At 42.6% G+C, this 17,287-nt stretch overlaps 1 protein-coding gene across 6 annotated transcripts in view; it reads left to right on the forward strand.

Annotated features, from left to right (window-relative positions):
* Nucleotides 1–4,390: 4,390 nt before the first annotated feature.
* The window catches only part of FLNB (filamin B), a 199,403-nt gene continuing 186,506 nt past the window's right edge, over nt 4,391–17,287 (forward strand). For all 6 annotated transcript variants that reach the window (XM_033925800.1, XM_033925802.1, XM_033925801.1 and 3 more), the window contains exon 1: nt 4,391–4,846. In XM_033925800.1, the coding sequence (XP_033781691.1) occupies nt 4,471–4,846 (376 nt within the window). In that variant the 5' untranslated portion in view covers nt 4,391–4,470. The remainder of the gene's footprint in view (nt 4,847–17,287) is intronic.

Consider the following 17,287-nt stretch of genomic DNA (forward strand, 5'->3'; position numbering starts at 1 on the left):
CTGGGGCGACTCCGACACACCCGCTGACTGTGACAAGTGGGGTCCGTAGAAAAAGCTTTTCAGAGAAGCCAAATAAATTCCAGTGAAAAGTCACACCCTGCATCCAGGGCAGGGAGCTGTTGAGACACATGCACTCCACCGCTAAGTCTATTCCCTTCATTATCTTGAATGTTTCGGTCATGTCCCCTCTCAGTCTCCTCTTTTCAAGGGAGAAGAGGCCCAGTTTCTCTAACCTCTCACTGTACGGCAACTCCTCCAGCCCCGTAACCATTTTAGTCTTCTCTGGACCCTTTTGAGTAGTACTATGTCCCTCTTCATTTACTACGACCAGTGCTGGACGCAGTATTCCAGGTGAGGCCCAGTACAGTGGTATGATGACCTTCTCCGATCTGTTTGTGATCCCCTTCTTAATCATTCCTAGCATTCTGTTTGCCCTTTTCGCAGCCGCCGCACATTGCGCAGACGGCTTCGTTGACTTGTCGACCAAAAGGTTTTTCAGTAAGCGTGGTTCTTGTGTGTGTGCCCAGACAAACTTGGGAGTGCAAGCACACATCAGTACTGTTCATTTATTTATATTCTCCTGTACTTTTAAATATGAGCCTTTCAAAACTGTTTGCACTTCAAATTTTTGCAAGGCTCATATTTAAGCCCAGAAAACCAGACTTCAGTGTATGCTTTCACTTTTGCTCGAGCTGCCACACTTTCTGATTTCTTACTATCAGCATGGGCTTCCCTGTGCTTGAAAAAAAAAGAGACAAAACCCACTGTTTAATGTGAGAAATTCACAGAAAATCTCCTTTAAAAACCTTCTATAATGTCCCAGAACCTAGCATTAAATTTTCAGTGTTAGAACCATCGTTTCCTTCTGTGCATAGCAGTTCTTTTGTTTGTGCATTGAGAAGGAATACTTCTGACTACTGCTGCTGCCAATGGACCAGGGTGAGGAGTTGGAACGAAGGGAGAGAGGATGCTGGGCCCACGGGATGGCGATTTGATTGGCTGAGGCTGGAGCTGGTTGGAAGAGAGAAAGGGTGCTGGCCACATGGGAGGGGGGGGCTGGAGGGAAGAGAGAAACAGTATAGGTCACATTGTGTGGGGAGGGGACAGGAGGGAAGGGAAGAGAGAGAGAGGGTGCTGGCCTCATGGGGTGGAGGGGATGCTGGAGCGAAGGGACAGAGACACTGAACAGGGGGCTGGAGCTGGAGGGAAAGAGAAAGAAGGGAGTTCTGGACCTGCAGGGAGGAGAAGAGAGAAGGGAATGGAAGATACAGAGATGGATGGTGAGCATAGAGAGAAAAAAAAAGTCAAATGGGCAGGAGACCCTGACAAGTGAGTTAAGAGAAGACAAACAGAAACCAGAGTTGGGACCAACATATCTGAATAATAAAATGACCAGACAACAAAAGGTAGAAAAAATAATTTTATTTTCTATTTTGTGATTACAATAATTCAGATATGAAATGTGTATCCTGCCAGAGCTGGTGTTATATGGCGAGCGCAAGCAAGGACTTAACAGTGTTTGTTTTGTTTATACCTCACAGCGCAAATGTGGGGTTAGAGTGGGCAGAGGGGGGGGGGGTGAGGTGGGTGAAGAGGCTGCAAAAACCCGCCAACTAATTTTAAAGCTATATCCTAGAAAGTGAATTGAATCATATTGAATTGAAAAATCGATTCAATTGGCAAAATTGAATCAAATCGAAATTTTTTTTCCCTGAATCAGACAGCTCTTGGAGAGACAGGCTAAAGGAAAGATATAAGTATGGGGAACAGATTTGTTCATCTGCTTTTGTGGCTAGTCTGGCAGCATCATTACCGAGGGATTGTCCTTCTGGCTGGCTGCATCATTGGATAGAGACTATGTCAATGCCCAGTGATAATCAGTCCCAGCTGAAATGTGATTTCTGGCCTCCCCTGGAAAAACAGAGAACATCACTGTTATGGAGAAAGACAAGCAGAGCAGAGGTAGCTCAAAGGAGGTCTAGCAGAATGGTGTTGGCTTTGTAACATGAGCTACATGAAGCAACACTGGAGGAGTAGCCTAAAGGTTAGCGCCTTGGGCTGCAAACAAACATAAGCATAGTTTAAATCCCAGGGTGGCTTCTTGTGCATGTTGCTCAATCTTCCATTGCTTCAGGCGCCAACCTAGACTGTACGAGGGGGTGCTGAAAGGTTTGCACCCCAACCAACCAACTAACGTCCTAAATTCTGAGCATTATTTTGCGACTGTAGCTGAAAAGAATGTTATCTTATTTTGTTAAGTGCCAATTTGCAGAAATGAAATTCTGTTTTGACATTGTTTCAGATCTTTGATTGAACCATATCAAGGACATTCTTTTCTTGGTTGGGCTGAGAACTTTTCAGCACCCCCTCCTAGTCTGAAGAGTCTCAGTCACTGAGCTAAGATTGGGATGTCATAATGTCTCCTTCCACCAATAAGAGCCAACCTCAGTGATGTCACAATGGCTTGATTGTCCTATAAATCAGTGGTATTCAATCTAGTCCTCAGGGACCACCTGACTAGTCGGGTTTTCAGGATATCCACAATGAATATGAATGAGGATATCCTGAAAACCTGGACTGTCCAGATGGTCCCTGAGGACTGGGTTGAATACCACTGCTATACATGGCTCACTTTTATTACATACCAGGGAATGCTGAAAAGTTCTCAGCCCAACCAACTAACTTTCTAAATTCTGAGCATTATTTTGCCACTGTAGCTGAAAAGAGTGTTATCTTATTTTGTTAAGTGTCAATTTGCAGAAACGAATTCAGTTTTGACATTGTTTCAGATCTTTGATTGAACCATATCAAGGACATTCTTTTCTTGGTTGGGCTGAGAACTTTCCAGCACCCCCTCCTAAGCCCTCTGTCTAGGGACAGAAGAACACCCAGTGTACCTGAATGTAATTCCTAAAGCTACAAGTGAGCAAAATCCTTTTCTTTTCCCATACCTTGGAGGGAGAGAGAGAATCTGGTAAGGACATTCAGACATGGCAAGGATATAAGTAAAAGGCAAACATTGTGGGACAGAAACATAATTCTAGATCAAATTATTAAGATTATTTTTGCATATGCTACATAGTAGCACTTGGAAAGCCCTGAGACAGGCACAGGGGATCCTTACAGGTGGGAAAGTAAAGGTGCATAAGAATATAAGACAGACTGAAGATCCGTCAAGTCCAATATCCTGTTTTCAACCGTGGCCCATCCAGATCATGAGTATCTGGCAAGATTCCAAAGGAATAAAAGTGAAGCTTACATAGGTTCTGTGATCCTACAGGATGCAGGCAAAATGAGAAGTCTGGGAGCCTTGTTCTCTGCCTTTCTCATCAGATCTTTCATACAAATTACTGTCTAAAATGTATTTTGCATATACTGTACATGCTCTCTATATGAGCCATGCGAATGATATATTTATCCTTCAATTTACATATGAACAAATCCTATTCGTTTTGCAAATGTAGTTTCCCAAATCGTATTGTAAAATGTATAATTGCAAATATTAGGTTGCATATTTGCTATTTACAGACTTATTAACTACTGTAGCAAAGGCACAAAGCACAAAAAACAAGCTTCACTTCGTTACAACATCCTGCAACAATGTTTCTGGTAATAGTTGTATTGTTTGTACTTTTGATACTATGCATTGTTTCGAACAGGGATATTCTTTACATTTACGATATTAAAGATTTAAAAAAAAAAAATCTTTATTGATTTTCAACTTTTACAGTGCAATACAATTAATTGAACATAAAATACTGCACTATTAATTACACAAGTAATACATAAAACAATCATTTTCTCCCACCCTCCTCACAATTAACACAATAAAACATATTATGTGACTACAATATTCTAATTAAGTAATTAAGATTTTTTTTTTTTTTAATGAGTTTGGAAAAAAAAAAGGCCTTCAGACGATCGGTTGGAGATAAAGAGAAGCTGTTTATGCCTGAGCGAGCAAACGTTATAGGGCAGGGGTCTCAAAGTCCCTCCTTGAGGGCCGCAATCCAGTCGGGTTTTCAGGATTTCCCCAATGAATATGCACGAGATCTATGCGCATGCGCTGCTTTCAATGCATATTCATTGGGGAAATCCTGAAAACCCGACTGGATTGCGGCCCTCAAGGAGGGACTTTGAGACCCCTGTTATAGGGCAAGGGGGGGGAAATATGTTACAGGAAATCAAACGTTGCAAATTAGTCGCGCTACACCTCTGTTAACGCAAAACCTGTTTTGACACGTTAATCGCATGAAGGTAATTAAAGGTGCCTGTCACGTGGCACAAATCAAAGTGACGACGGATCTCCTCCCTCCCGGGGGGGGGGGGGCATCAGCTCCCAGTTTAAAAAATCAGCCGCGGGCCTTCACTCCCATAACGTTGCCTTTTATTTTTTTTTTCCTTGCACAGATTCGGCCGTCCTCGAGCCCGCCGGAGCCGGGGAGGGGGGAGGAGCCGGTCGGAGCCGGCATGAGCGCGCAGGCGCGGAGCCAGCCGGAGAGGAGAGCCCGGGAGAGCCAGAGCGGCCAGCCCAGGAGACAGCCGGAGCCCGACATGCCGGCCACCGAGAAGGACCTGGCCGACGACGCGCCCTGGAAGAAGATCCAGCAGAACACCTTCACCCGCTGGTGCAACGAGCACCTGAAGTGCGTGAACAAGCGCATCGGCAACCTGCAGACGGACCTGAGCGACGGGCTGCGGCTGATCGCGCTGCTCGAGGTGCTGAGCCAGAAGAGGATGTACCGCAAGTACCACCCGCGACCCACCTTCCAGCAGATGCAGCTGGAGAACGTGTCGGTGGCGCTGGAGTTCCTGGAGCGCGAGAGCATCAAGCTGGTGTCGATCGGTGAGTGTTTTCAGCGCGCGCCTCTTGCGCTTTAGGCGCGTGCGGCGGACGGCACCTGTCAGAGGAGGGCGCTCGCGCCAGGGCGTGGCAGTCGCGCCGTGTGGCTTGGGACGGGATCGTAGAGAGCGCGCACCTGTCGCTCGCCCCGCCCCCAACTCGTGGGTCGGGCCTAAGGGAAGGAGCTGGGTTTTAGAATCGGCACCTTAAGTAGCCACAATATTGACCAAACCGTGTCCAGGGAGAGGATTTCCATTGGGTTTAACACCCTTCGATAATTTTGGAAACGTTTGACCGCTATGTCTTTAAGTCGTAGGAAATAGCCTCCCGAGCGAGGGTGCAGAATAATAAAAAAAAAAGACCCCTTCTGAACAAATTTAACTTTTTTTCTCATCTAAAACCATACTTAATGGCATCTTGAAAACTGTTCCACCCTTCTGGCTCTTCCTATGTTAATAGTGCATGACCTGGTCAGTAGCTTGAGCTGCCTGTCCCTTTCCAGCAGCTAGAGCTGAGAGTTTTCTCTGCTAGCTAAACAAATGTTCTGGAAACTCAAGTTTGGTCCCAGCTCTCTTTACTGTGAGCTTGAAAACCTCAGTGAGTGCAAATACACCGTTCCTTCCAAAACGGTAGTTGCTCTTGACACCCTTGTTTTGGAATCGACCACTCTCAAAAAGAGTGAAAAAAATACTCGTGCAAGGATGGCCAGCACAGATTAGGGGTGCACTTCCCCCCCCCCATGCTGTAAATGTGTAACTTTATGTCTCTGTGGGGGGGTGGGGGGTAGGGTTTTCTTTGTTGGGGATGGGGGTCAGGTAGGTCCGGGGAGGACATAAGAGTCCAGTCCTCCGCGGGTGTTTGCTGAAAATGCATACCATGGTTATTATTGTAGTTGTACTTACTGTTGTTTAATAAAATAGATTTCAACATAACTGCCTAGCTGACATGGTGGCAGCATATCGGCAGTGTTCTGTACTTTCACATGCAAAGTGCAGTGCAGCAGTTCTTGGTTTGTTGCCAGTGTCGAAAACGAAGGCTCAGGGTAGGGGTTTTTACAGTGAAGAATGGATAAGTTTTAACGTTCCATGTTGGAGCGAAGCAGGTGTTCTTACTATCTCCATACCTCAGTAGGGTGGTGTATCTGGCTAGGCTGGCAGACAGCCCTGTGTTACAAGGTCACATGACGCGCTAGCTGCCAGTCTGATCCTAGGGTTTCTCACAACTATGAACATGGTGTCACAGATTAGAACACAGTTTAGGCCGACTAGTTAACCAGGGCACTTGCGACATGCAGTTTTTATACTGGAAGGAATTGGTTTCTAAGGTCTGTCGCATGCTTTACTTGCTCATGCATTTATCATTTACTAAATACAATGCTTAAATCCCAAATGATCTGCTTTCCCATATGACTTGTTTGTAGTGTCTCAAATAAAACTTTGGAAGCTTTTGAGTGCATGTGGATTTCACGAGAGAACAGACGCTTCCAAACCTTTAATTGCAAGACAGATGTATGATTTTTTTTCACAGCATCTTTTCTTCTTAAACTTGTGGTTTTCAGTTATAAGTTCCTCTTCTCTTGTACTAGGAATATCCACTTCAAGAACAAAATAGAGATAGTAACTACCGTAACTGTGTCTAGGACCCATTGAAATGTCCAGTCCCCCTTGTTCATAAGCTGTTCATGGCTGTAGATCAGTGGTCTCAAACTGAAACCCTTTGCAGGACCATATTTTGGATTTGAAGGTACTTGGAGGGCCGCAGAAAAAAATAGTTAATGTCTTATTAAAAAAATGACAACTTTGCATGAGGTAAAACTATAATGAGTTTTATCTGTTGCAAAGTTGTCTTATAGTTGTAATATAGTTTATAACAAAAACTGTGGATACAGATGTTCTGGAGATAAATTTATTAAACACTGACATATAAAACTGGACCCGGTTGGATTTTTTATCACAGTATTTTTTTTATCATTGTACTTTTTTAATTTAATTTTCATGGTTTTATATGTCAGTGTTTAATAAATTATCTACAGAACATCTGTATCCACAATTTTTGTTTTTGTTTTCATCGGTGGATTGTTTTCACTGTGGATCATTGGGTCTCCCCATTTTTCTTTGTTGTGCAATATAGTATATAAACCATTCCTTAATTGCTTCTGATAATTTCAGCTATACACAGCTGAAAGCAGTGCAACATGCAGAAAGTGAAAAACTATCAAAGTATCAACTGCAAGAGACAAGATTTTTGACCAACTATTTTGAGGCCCTCGGTATTATAAAGAATGATTCTTTATGGACAACCTTGTGCCTTAAGTGTCGCGGTCGTGTCCGCAACCACCTTCAGCTCCTCTAGCAACAGACACACGCACAAGCTGCTCTGCCTCCAATGGTTCGCTTTTGTTCTGGAAATTTGCCCGCCTCACAACTGTAATTTCACACCTCTGCACGCGATTGGACTCCACCTCACAATCGTGTACAGATACAGGAAAGTGCTTGCGTGAGGTTTTAGCGCCCGCCAGATGTGACCGCCGGACACGTAAGGCCCATGGTTTTCATAATGAATCATTCTTTATAATACCAAGGGCCTCAAAATAGTATCTGGCGGGCCGCATGCAGCCCTTGAGCTGTGAGTATGAGATCATTGGTTTAGATCAGTGGTCTCCAACTCCAACCCTTTGCAGGGCCACATTTTGGATTTGTAGGTACTTGGAGGGCCTCAGAAAAAATAGTTAATGTCTTATTAAAGAAATGACAATTTTGCATGAGGTTAAACTCTTTATAGTTTATAAATCTTTCTTTTTTGCTAAGTCTTAATGATAATATTGTAATTTATAGCTAAAGAGACATATGATCAAGAAACTGTTTTATTTTACTTTTGTGATTATGATAAACATACCGAGGGCCTCAAAATAGTACCTGGCAGGCCGCATGTGGCCCCCGGGCCACGTGTTTGAGACCACTGGTTTAGATGTTTTAGTAATACTGTACTATAAAATCAGGATCTAGGCCTGTAGGTCCTGAAATCATTCTGTCAAAGTTCCCTGGCTTTGTGGTGACTTATTTTGAAGCAGGTGGTAAGATACTATGAACGCTTGTGGAGAAAGTATCCATCAAGAATGCTCAAGAAAATTACTTAAAATTGCAAGCCTATTGGCCTGGAGTTATGAATGCAAAAAAATATTTCAACAAAGTCCTCCTTAATCTAAAGAATTATTTATTTGCTCACGTCATACGCATACCCTAAGGAGACTTCTGTATATTTGCTTAAAAGTCAAGACTTTGCAGGAGGATTTGAAACTCAAATTTCACAGATTATTATGAACTCATTTGGGGAAGCTCTTCTGCCTGTTGAAAGCTCCATTTTTTTTTTTTTTTTTTTGGGGGGGGGAAATTCCTTTTAGATGGTTATTTGACTAAACTTTTTTTTTCCTCAAATTAATAATTCTTTTGTGGTATAGATTTGTTCACCTTGTATGATAAGTTATGAAGGAACTGGTTGCTCCTTCTTTTTTTCTCTAAAATTGTAAGTCTTTTGAAGTAGTTCTAGCAGTATTAACCCCCCCCTGACTCCCCCCCAAAGCAGTTCAGTCTTAAGTTATAAGTTACATTGGATGTTACAATCGGCCAATTTCTTTTCCTTTTTTGGTGAAAGCTTTGACTAGAATGGTATTTGATCAATAGTTGCGTTTACGACATTCTTGATGTGTACCAATGTGATTTCAGAACCAAATCCCAATGCAGCAACCCTTTTATTGACCTCTATGGATACAGTATGTTTGGGTTTTAATGACTGAGAAAGTTCTCTTGATTAGTCTAAACTTATCAGCAACTTTTGATACGGTCCATTATTCTATTTTACTTAATAGATTAGAGTAGTGGTAGGAAACGTCGGTTCTCGAAAGCAGTATTCCAGTCGGGTTTTCAGGATTTCCCCAACGAATATGCATGAGATCTATTTGCATGCACTGCTTTTGATGCATATTCATTGAGGAAATCCTGAAAACCCGACTGGAATACGGCTCTCGAGGACCGGAGTTCCCTACTCCTGGATTAAAGTCTGTTGGAATATCTGGCAAGGTTCTGTGCTGATTTCAATCTTTTTTTATTTTTTTTATTTTTTCTTTAACCCTTTCAGGACCATAAGGATCGTAGGCCAATTTTTGTGGTTTTGACGACATTTTTATGGTAAAAAAGGCTTGCAGATGCCAAAAAAATTGATTTATTTTTGTGAAATATCATTATTTTTTCTTTTTTTAAATCACACTTCTGGCTTATGGTCAGTGTGGCAAGTGAATCTTCTCGTCAATCTGGCAACGACGCTAATGAATGAATGTCGGAACCAGTTTGTTTACATAAAGGCAGTATCATATGGAATCCGTACATATCAAATTTAGAACTGTAGACTATCCCAATCAAAATTTATAGGATTTTAAAGTTATGGGACAAATATGTCCCTTGGTCCTGAAAGGGTTAATAGGTTCTACAAGGTATTTATTGATCAAAACATATCAAACGAGTGGTGGTCCACAGGGTTCAGTACTTTATCTGGTGCTTCCCCCCCCCCCCCTCCCCTCTTTGTATCATTTGTTGAGGAGTCTTGAGGTACCCTTTCAATTGTAAGCAGATATCCAGTTTTTGCTTAAATTCAAACCTATTGTAGGTGAAACACTTGGGGCTCCTTTTGCTAAGCCGCATTAGGGCTATAACACGCGGAATAGCATGCGCTAAATTGCCACCCATGCTAGACCTTGGCGTTGGTTCTAGCCGCATAGCGTGTGCTAAAATGCATGCACTAAACGCTAACACAGCTTAGTAAAAGGGAGCCCTTAAGATTCGTCTTTATTTAAATGCGATTATAAGCTGGCTGCTCGGTAATTATGTGAAAAACTCTATGGCAAAAATCAATGTGCTTTAGTCCAGATCATGTTTCAGTAGACGTTCCTTGATCAATTGTGATAATGGAGAAATAGTGAAGGTAATGGATACAATCTGCAGTCCAGGGTTCTTTTAGACTTGGCTCCATCTATGAAAGCTATTAAATGGTTTCCCATCAATTGAAAATTAAGACATTTATCGGGTGTATTAACATTCCATAATTTTCAATTAGTTGTGCATGCATTGGTTGATCTTATTGATTATTGGTGTCAAAACATTTAGGAGTCCTTAACAGGGTTGGCTAAATTTGATTGTATTACTCAAATTCTGATTTCCTTGCATTTGGTTGCCAATTGAGTATCAAATTATGTTTAGATACTTTGTTTAGTTTAAACTTTGAAGGGAATGCATCTCCTATGCAGGTCTCAATATTTGAAATTATATCTGGTGAGAGCCCTTGGAACACTTTTTTGAGGTTCCATCTTATCGTAAAATAGAATAGAATGGGTTGGGAAATCTTATTCCATGTTATGGGACCTACACATTGTGGAACTCGTGCTATTTCAGACTCTCAGATTATTTAAATTTAAGAGACGAGTTCCGTATTCTTGTAAGAAGATTGGTTTTATTAAGGAAAATATGTCTTGGATGATTGTACTGCCATGAGGCAAATTTTGGAGAAGGCATTGATTAAATTTATACTATATTTGTCTGGTTTGTTTTCATGTGAACTGCCAAGAACTTCAGATTGTGCAGTATAGAAGTAAAACCATGTTCTTAGTGTTGCTGGAAACCAAATCTGAGTTGCATGTTTATATGTGGGGTTGGGCTGCTGCTATCGTACAAAGGGCGATTACCATGGTGGATGAATAATAGGGTAAACTTAGTAGGTGGACCTCTAGGTCTTTTTTTCATAGATGGTAAAGAATCCTATATTTACAATGAAAATGATACTGGACTATGTACTTAACATTCATGTGCTAATCCACAGCAAATGGTAGTGTTCTGATACAACAGAGGTTGTAGATCTTAGACGTTGCTCATCAGGCATACAAATATTTCTCTTATCGGTGCTGATTCATGGCTTCCAACTGAAAGGCACTCCTTGTACAATCAATTTCTTTCTCATCTCATCCTTTGTTTTGATCTATAAGCAAACATAAGCACTCTTGCCATGGAGACAACTTTCCCAGTAGACTCTAATCAGAATCGAGCCTTGATCAATGTGAAACTTCCTAACCTAAGACATTGGCGTAGTTGCTGCACAAGAAAAACATACTGGGGTCAGAGCAACGGTCTTATCTAGCCCAGTTTCCTGTGGCCAATTCAGGTCACAGCACCTGGCAGATACCCAAATAATAGCAACATTTTCATGCTACAATCCCTGGGCAAGCAGTGGTCTACAACTGCTTGCTATAGTGCTGCCAGATGTACACAGCGCAGTCCATCAAAACATTCAAAATTGTCTATTGATTAGATTGCAAGATCTTAGCAGGGATTAACGTGACAAGTTGGGAAGTTTCTCGAGCATGAATGGCCTACAGCAGGGGCACCCATAAGGTCGATCATCGACCAGTAGATCGATGGCAACACGAGTCGATCGCGTTGCCTTCGCGTTCTACCTACTTCCCGACTTAGAAAGTGCCGAGCTGACCAACCTTCCCCACCTGACGTCAATTCTTATGTTGGAGAGGAAGTTCCGGGCTAGCTAATTGCTGCCTAGCTGGCCCAGAACTTCCTCTCTGACCTCAGAATTGATGTTGGGGAGAGGAATGCTGGTCGGCCCGGCGCTTCTGCGTCGGGAAGCAGAGAGAGTTTGGAGCGGCGGTGGTTTGGAGGCCTGTTCTCTGATGGCAGTGGCTTAGGGGGGGAGCAGGGAGACAGAAAGAAAAAGTTGGGAGAGGGAATGAGGTCTGGAAGCATACAACATGCTGAAACAGGGAATAAATATTGGATGCACAGTCAGAAGAAAGTGCAACCAGAGACTCATGAAATCGCCAGACAACAAAGGTAGGAAAAATGATCTTATTTTCAATTTAGTGATCAAAATGTGTCCGTTTTTTAAAAATTTATATCTGCTGTCTATTTTGCACTATGGTCCCATTTTACTAAACTGCAATAGCAGGTTTTAGCATAGGGAGCCTATGAGCGCTGAGAGCAGCGCGGGGCATTCAGCACAGCTCCCTGCACTAAAACCTGCTATTGCGGTTTAGTAAAAAGGGAGGGGGTATATTTTATCTATTTTTGTATAGTTGTTAGAGGTGACATTGCATAAAGTCATCTGCCTTGACCTCTTTGAAAAAAAACCCCGGAATATAAATAATTCACATTTTCTCTGCGTACAGTATGCTTTGTTTTTTTTAAAAAAAATTTTATTGTTTAGATTATTTTTGACTTGGTCATTTTAAGAGTAGTTCGCAAGCCCAAGAAGTGTGGGCACCCCTGCCCTACAGCAAGTGGAGGTTAGTAGTTTAAAGCAACCTCAAAGTGGGCCTTTACGTGGATTCGAATACAGCCACAGGACAGTCTAGAATTGGCATTAATGGAGAAGGGATAGGAGAGACTTGCCTGATGTGCGGAGTTCCCAGGGAAGAGTATAGGGAGAGATTGAAGAGTTTTAGAGTGAATGTGTGTGCAAGTCAGTAAGCGGAGTTTGAATTGCATAAGGCAACGGATAGGGAACCAATGGAGTGATTTGAGGACAAGGGTGATGAGTATAGTAATGGCTAATATGTTGTGCAGCAGAATTTTTTTGGGATAGATTGAAGGAGAGAAGTGGTTATGAGGAAGACATGTGAGAAGCATGTCGCAGTAATTGAGGCGAGAGATAAGGGTTTCCCTCAATGTTTATCTACATGGCAGACTATGAACTCTTCCTCCAGGAACTTGTCCAAAACTTTTTAAACCCAGCAATGCTAACTGCTGTTAACATGTCTTCTTGCATGGAGTTCCAACTATTCACTGAGTGAAAAATTTCCTCGTATTCTCTTGTAATTTCATTGTCCCTTGGTTTTTGTACTTGAAAGAGTGAAAGATCAATTCACTTTCCTGTTCTACACCACTCAGGATTTTGAAGACCTCCATCATATCCCCCCTCAATTCTCTTTTCCCAGTTGAAGAACCCCAACTTCTTTAGTCCTCATACAAGAGGAGTTCCATCCCCTCGAACACTTTCTTGAATATTTTCTAATTCCACTATTTCTTGAGATATGGCAACCAGAACTGTGCACACACTATGGAGCAATACAAAGGCATTATGTCTTATCATCCCTTTCCTAATTCCTAACATCCTGTTTACACTCTTCCAGCTGCAGAAAAAAAAAAAGCAAATATTGTGTGGCTAATGACCCTTGAAGGGGTCTTAATAGGGATTTTTTTTCTCTAATATTTGGTAGGTATGGAGACATCTCTGTAAACTCTCATAGGTGCCAAGGTCTCGTGTAGAGACTGCAAATTGTGGATCAAGACCCCAAATAGAACTAAAATCTATGTTTGGACTTGCCATTTGGGATCTAAGTGCATTATTCTGCATCCTCCCCCTCCCCTGGGTTGCACAGTATTTGGCTGCCATCACAGGGTCACAGCCGGAGAAGATAAAACACACACGCACACAAATCCCCTGCAAGCTATAGCCTTTAAAGCCAAGCTCAAGATGGTCAGCCTTGGAAACATTTTTCCTCCAGATTGGATAAACTGAAAAGGAAGCCCCCTACCACAGATGGAACTGCTGTTGCTTTTAGGTCCTTCCATTCACCATATTGCTTGCCCATAGGACAAACACTGGATGGGGTCCAAAGGACAGACTTCTGATGCAAGCCGTTCTTCAGAAGCAGCTTGTAAGCATGAAAGTCACTTCATGCAGTAAGCCCTACAGTCTTCATTCAAAAGACCCAATGTGCTCAATGGCTTTAAATCTGTGTTAGGTTTTTGAAGTATGAAATAGTTTAGGCTGGCACTATTTATTTATTTATTTTTTCTCCCACTTTTTACTTTTAAATGACCCTATATTTTGGTATGAGCTTGTATCTGGAGATCAGAAACTTCTGGTTCGGCTTAGCCTTGGGCTGTTCTGGTCTTGGGTCTAATGGCCCTCTTAAAGCACTGCTCATAGTGCTCAACATGTTTAGCTATGCTGGCCCAGTTATTGGAAACAAACCTCGACCTGGTGGAAAGATGTGGGGAGTATTAAACAAAACCCTTCTAAAATTTCTTCTCTTCCTCCCCCACTCTACTACCCTTGTTAGGAAGTCTGCTTAACCATTTTAACTGCTAAAAACTAAACTTAGAGGGAGTGTTCAAGATTTTGGTATCTGCGTTCTTTGGTTGTGTGTGAGGTTACTGTGCTCGGTGAATTTCAATAAAGTAATGTTAGCTTTACCAGGTGTGTTAAGGGCACTGGCTTGGCTTCTTCTTTTTTTAATTCAGATGTAAACCTGGAATGTTGACTTGACATCAGATATGATTTCTAACTGCATTGAATACATGGAAATGAAGGCTAATAGTATCATTTTTGTTCATTGGACTAGAATATAGGAGCTTCCATGTTCACCGCTTAGACTAGAAAGAGCCCAAACCGATATCCAGCAGGAAATGAGCGACTCTCAAAATGCGTTCCCCTGAAGGAGGTAGAAGGTCCATGGAGTAATAGCTCCAGGCAACAAAATTCATGACTTCTAAAACAGATGGACCATAACACAATGAACCCCTTCCTCAATGGAATGTTGTGGTTTGTTTGTGTTTTTTTTTTTTTTTTTTGGGGGGGGGTTATCCACATGCCTTTCTCTTTTCCCGATATGGTTTAGTCCCCCCAAGTTAGTCAAATGTAGTACTATATAAATACTAACTAATTTTAATTTTTGCCTCGTAAATTTGTTTTCCCACTTTGAACTGCAGCTGTCATTACGGTACAATAGCCAACACTCAACACTTCTCCTGCTCCTAGAGCAGATCTACTCAAAAGTTTTGAGTTGAGGTCATTTGTGCAAACTACCATATGAACATCATGTCGCATTTCTAATTGTCTCCTGTTTCCATCCTTACTCATGCCCACATGCTTGTTTTCTCTCTCTCCTTTGCTCAAGTCTTGTGCCTCACATCTAGTCACTATGGCTGTCTTGCTGTTCTTCCTGCCGCCATAACCTTTTGAGTGTACACAGTAGCTCTCATCTAATCCCTCCCTAAGTGCATAAGTGCAGTCATCGTCTCTCAGCTCCTATCCCATATTCTCTTTTATGCTCCATTCATGCTCTTGTTCTCTTGGTCATATATGCTGTACCTTAACATCATGATCAGCTGCATCGTAGGCCATCTCTGAAGCTTACTGCTTCTGTGCAGGTGGGACAGAACTGAGGGAAGGCCTCCGATCGGCCAGCAGCTGCCTGCTCAATCACTGTGGCTGCCCATCACCCGTCGAGGTACAGAAGAGATGTTGGATGGGGAGGTTAGGAGAGAGATGTCAAGCATTTTTGTCCATGGCGTTGGGGCCAAAACCAGGCACCCCAATGGTCCACTCAGGAAGACTTGACAGTTCAGATTGGCAGACTATCGGGCACAATCAAGTAGCCCTGCCCTAGAGCTTAAAGTTATGAGGACAGATTTAGCTAGTAGATGGTGGTGGACATTAATAGCCTCTGGAGTGTTCATCTCGTTCTATTTTAATTTATTTTATTTTTAATTTATACACTTCCTCTACTTGAGGTGAAAACTGTATCTCTTATTTATTCTGCTGCATTCAGGGTCTAGCCATTCTAACTCGAAAAGCTCTGTTTTAAAGGTGGTTTGTTTTTTAAACTTGAGCCCACTAGTCTTGTCTTTTACCCCCTTTTCTGTAGATATGCAGCTGTTACAGAAGAATTAAATACCAGTCCTTTCTCTAAAACTTTTTAACTGGGTCTTGTGTGTTGACAGCTCGCTCCTTTCCAAACGCCAATGAAGATAAAGGAATTTGACATGTTTGATATACATTCTCTCCTGTGGCAGCTAATGTGGTGGTGGTGGGGGGGGGTGGGGGGTTGTAGGATAGGGAAGGATTGCATTTGAATGGACTTCAGTCGGTTCATATACTGTAATGCAGTACTTGACAAGTGACGGTATTAATTTACAATGACCCTTTGCTTATGAACCATTGCCATGTGTGTGCAGGCCTCATGAAGGCTGCTGTTTTCAAGTTTCTGTACTTCTAAGTATTAAAAACCCTGATTATTGCTTCTGATCTTAATCAGTTTAATGATGTCGTTGCTAAACATGAAGTGCAAAGCAGGGGTGGCGTCCATTAAGTAACTTTTTTATTTTTTTTTAGTTCAAATATATTTTATTGATTTTGTACTGCCAAGTTTTAAAAAGAAAATACTTTCATATACTGTACACCCGAATGCTGCTGGCAACAGACAGTGCAAGAGCACGAAACACCCTAGTAGTGATTCAGCCTCATGGTAGCCCCCCCCCCGCCCCCCCACTCCCCACAAATACCATTACATGCAATCAACTGGAAAGGGTGGTTTTTGTTAACGTTGGGCACAACTAAAGAGTCTGCATGTCCTGGATTTCCTCAGACAGGTCCTCTTTTTGAGGGCTCTGTTGAGGGTCCAAGCAACATCCTTTTTTTTTTTTGGTCTGGGGGAGACCTGGACATCTGGTGACCCTGACCTGTCCCTCACCAGGGTCCTGCAGGACCTCCGTCACCCCTTCAACCAACTGGAGCCCCAACCCGTTGGCATGCCTGTTGGGACCCCAGGCTCTATCCAGCCGGGGTCCGTTCATATTTCTGCTGCTGTCGGTGGCGATCCGGGAGCCCTCTCTACTACTATTTATTTCTAAAGCGCTGAAAGGCGTACTCAGCACTATCTATTTTAACATGCAATAGACGGTCCCTGCTCTTCTCGGCCCCCTCCTAATCTTCAGCATGCCCCTGTGTGCACTAGGCCTCCTCTGACCCCTCTTCTCATTGCCACACATACTCCAGAATGAGCGCACCTCTCCTGCCTTTCTCCCAGCAACTGGTGGGGGCGGGGAAGAGAGCAACTGATCTGCATGCCTCCTGCTACTACAGTCCTGCAGGCTTGGAGCAACAGTGCTCCAAGGAAAGCCTCTAGCCCCCACAGCCAGACCGCAGATGGGTTTAAATGTTTTGGGTAGGGTGTTTTTTTGTTTTTTAACGTCTAGGACCTTTACTTCTTTGAATGAGCCCTCTCTATACCTATCTTAATATTAAACCATACCATGCAGTGGTTACTGGATGCCAGGTGACCCACTGTAACATTGGAAACACTTCCCCCGTTTTTGTAAGCACTAAGTCGAGTATGATCCCATCCCGCATAGGTTCCATTACCAACTGCTGGAACAGTTTTCCTTGTAGAGAGATCCTGGATTTTCTACTTCTAGAAGACCCCGCAATAGGGATACCCTAATCAACATCCGGCATATCACCTATTAGTAAAACTTCCCCTTTTTTTTAGATATGTTCTGAATCTCTACTATTATCTGTCCACTTCTGTCTGTGAAGGAAGGAGGCCTGTATATCACACAAATGTAAATATATTTACCATTCCATCTTTCCAAATTGATCCACAGT

This window comes from Geotrypetes seraphini, chromosome 17, assembly GCF_902459505.1.
Source record: "Geotrypetes seraphini chromosome 17, aGeoSer1.1, whole genome shotgun sequence".
Classification (NCBI taxonomy): Eukaryota; Metazoa; Chordata; class Amphibia; order Gymnophiona; family Dermophiidae; genus Geotrypetes; species Geotrypetes seraphini.